General features: G+C 35.4%; 1 protein-coding gene and 1 pseudogene across 1 annotated transcript; both read right to left on the minus strand.

The window, feature by feature from the left end:
- Nucleotides 1-2: 2 nt before the first annotated feature.
- LOC113504998 (zinc carboxypeptidase A 1-like) lies at nt 3-746 on the minus strand (the record flags this gene model as incomplete). The annotated part of the gene is made up of 2 exons (XM_026887517.1): nt 410-746; nt 3-54 (listed from the first exon to the last, which is right to left on the minus strand). Coding segments are annotated over exons 1-2 (339 nt in total), but the record flags the coding sequence as incomplete, so codon positions are not given.
- Nucleotides 747-964: 218 nt separating this feature from the next.
- LOC113504999 lies at nt 965-3,481 on the minus strand (annotated as a pseudogene).
- Nucleotides 3,482-3,703: the final 222 nt, after the last annotated feature.

Genomic DNA, 3,703 nt, shown 5'->3' on the forward strand with positions numbered 1-3,703 from the left:
GAGTAGTTGTTGAGGTTTCTGTCAAGAGGGCGACGCTTCTGAGCATCGATTGCACTGTAAATTAAATTAAACAAGAGTTAAGACAGAACTAGTGTAATTGAAATTATTAGTGTTTGTCATAATTTCCACATTTCTTAAACGTTTCTTATACGGAAGATGGCTTCAGGAGGTCCCAGCGGTCGGACATTTATTTGCCGGCATTATAATAATATGTTGTTATAGAACTCTAAGATCATTTAGATTATATTTTAGTCATATTCAAATAACAAAAACGTCAAAAAACATTACATGATATAAGCTGATGATGAAATTTCATATTGATGTTCAACATTGACTACTTTATTTTACACTCTTTTGAGGAAAACCCAAAAGATTAAAATTACTAAATTATCTCAATAACAATACTCACTCTTGTACGTTATCGATAGCGACTTTGGTCGGAATACCGACATTCTTGAAATAGTTTTCGAATTCCTCTTGATTCTTTGGCGCCACCATAATCTTCACATCACTATCTTTAGCAATTATATCACTCCAAAATACATAATCTACATTCTTTTGTAAATCCAAAAGTATTTGTACTTCATTATCAGTTTCAGGTACTACTTTGTAAACTTTGTAATTCTCATAGCTTACATATTCTGCATTAATAGCAGTTCCTATAGCCAATACAAATAGTATTTCTTTAAATTTCATTATGTGTGCCTTCTCCCTACGTCCTAATTGAAGTGAATTACTTGAATAATCTATGACAATAAATTGATTACAGCTTTATCTAGTTTGATAACCGGTTTTATTAGTTTATGAAAATTACACGTTACATGTGTGACGGACTTTCTGATAAAATATTTACAATTCAAATCATAATTGTCAGTCGTAAATATTTAAGCTCTAAATTTCATAATTGCAAAAACAATATTAACATTAATCAGAAGGCTTCTATGGTAAATAAGAAATCGTTAAATGTGCGAACAAAGATTTTAATGGCATTATCGCTAAGACCTAAAGACGCAAGATAAAATAAATGGGTTTGGAAAATGAAACAATTTTCACACCAATAAATATTATTACAATTTACAACATTCAAAATATTAATTAACCTAACAAAGACATGACAATTCCAAAGGCAACTACAACAGCAGAAACTAGTACTCTGCTAGCTCCAGATGTGTGAGCGTAATAGCGCAGGGATCTTGCAGTCCTGTCCATCTCAATTAATCCATCCATGTTTTCCAAGGCTGTAGGTATAATCTGTTCTGGGGGCAACAGAAAACCGTACTCACCAAGGTCGCGAAGTTCGATAAGATATGAGATAGGTACATTCGTGTAGTATTTTACCCAGTCAAAGCTTGAACCGCTCATAGGATCTGTAAATAAAAAAGAATTCTTTGCTGTTTATCTTATTTTGACGGCGCAGATACCAGAGTGGTAGAGGTCACTACGAAAAATTCAGTGTGCGAAGTGTGTCGGGGATCAATCTCCGCTTAGGAAAATCATTTCTGTTCTCAGTCTGGTAGTCTTTATGCGTGTGACTTAAATGTTTGTGAAAGCCCCGCGTTACACAATTTAATAACGTCTTAAAGTAATAATAGGTGTCTGTGCAATGCACGGGGCAAAGCGACATCTCTTTCAAACCCTACAATACTTATAACTTAAAAAAAAACACGGGTAATAATTATGTTTTTTTTTTGTAACAATTCATCTGATTATGGACACAGGCAAACATTCCATGATTCATACTCCACCAAAATTGATTTGGTTGATTGGAAGCATTCAGTCTTATCCAAATCAAAGCTTGGAAAGGCTGGATAGAAGAACTTTTGAAAAATTAAAAAATAAATATATGAAACTCACACAAAACGTGTACAGATAGACCCACTCGATATTCAGTTCCGTTTCTTCTTCTCATAGCGTCAGAACCCCTTACGGCAATTTCAAACTGAAAATATTGAAAATAGCTGTGGAGTATCTTCAGGACATTACGATTAAATATATTATTATTGCTCCTGTATTGTACTTATAATATCGAGTTCGGATATAGTCAATTGAAATCGACTCTAAAAGTCGACGCTAGCGCTAATTTGACCAGTAGATGAGTTGGAACTAACTAGATCGATAGCTTACAATGATGATAACACTCGCACTCAATCATGTGTTGCCTCGGTAGTGACATTTCAGGACCGAATCGAGTACCAAATAAATTCAAATCAGAATCAAAAACAGAACCAAAGAAACCGGCTTCAGGAGTAAGTCTGTTGAAAATATTACTGGGCCTAATTGAAAGCAGAGCAGACGACTCTTTATGATCAAAACATTTTTCATCAAGTAAAAGGTGAGAATCCTGAATCAATTATTATTCAAAAAGGTTTTCTTACCATATCACATAGTTTCCAGAAGCAGGGCACCGTCACTTTGAACATGGCTATAGGGCACGATAATAAGTTGAGTGTAGAATGGTAGGAGAGTAGTACATGAAGTTTCCTTTATTCTGAGAGATAGCGCATATTCGGCAATAGCTTTAGTTTCAGGTTCCGAGGCCGGACTTGGGCCCGCGTATGTGTTAGTGCATGAATCATTCGAGCACCAACAGCTGTAAATATTGAAAAGCCGCTTATAATTAGAACTTAATGCTTATTGATCATGTGTTATCTCAACGTTTTATAGGAAATACTTAGTCGTGTATATAATGAAATGCCAAATCAAAGATTTTAGATTCGAATCCCTTCAGTGCCCGTTACCTTTTTGCATTCATTTGCGTATTATTAACCAATTTCACTTACTAAATCTGGTAAACAGAGGAAAACGGTATGCCTAAGATTTTTTCAAAGGTTAAAAGAACTTACATCAAATGAACTCTGTGATTTTAAACCTGCATAAGTAAGGGGAATGTGAAATAGATGGACAACTAAAAACTTTACTGGCCCATTCAAAATCAAAGTTCCTGTTGAGGTCCACACCGTGGCTCATGTCATCGTCCACTCCTTCGGCGCAAGTCTTGGCGCTAGCTGGACTCCGGTTCTTCCTCCACATACGATTCTGAAAGATAGAAATTATTTTTATCTATGAAATGGATTCCTTCTTCATCGCAAATTATATAATCAGACTAAATCAACTTGTAGTTTTAAATTATCTATGCCATCTCAAGGATTGATGACTAGACCTTATAATCTAACTCAGTTTAAAAAATTGGCCATGTAAGTTGTCATTATACATGACATGGCCAATTTAAAGACGCAAGCGTACCTAAGAAAAGACGACAAAGCCAGAAGTACGAAAAATAATAGAATTACTTACATCAGTAAAGTGTAAACATATCCATCTGGATTCACAACTGGAAAGACATGCCATTCAAAGTTTTCTGCCAAAGCCCTGATTTGAGGATCGGTGCTAGTTAAAAACTCCTTGATAAACCAAGTACAGTAGCTGCTGAGATCCATTCACGTGCATGAAGAGTACCTTCTATCATTCCCAATCGGTTTATTGATTTCGGGATGGTAATTGATAATTATCCTTTGATATCTCGGTTTTCCAATGATTTGCCCATTACTACAGTTTTGACCTCGGTATGATTCGTTCTAGCTCGTCTAACCACTTATAGATGGCGTCAAGTCATGGTAAGCTGACCATAATAGGATAGGTAGGTATCAGATGCTCTTGAGGTTGCTGGTTTTAGTTGGTCGTTGATTACTCTGGAATTAGAAAT

This window comes from Trichoplusia ni, chromosome 23 (assembly GCF_003590095.1).
Source record: "Trichoplusia ni isolate ovarian cell line Hi5 chromosome 23, tn1, whole genome shotgun sequence".
Lineage (NCBI taxonomy): Eukaryota > Metazoa > Arthropoda > Insecta > Lepidoptera > Noctuidae > Trichoplusia > Trichoplusia ni.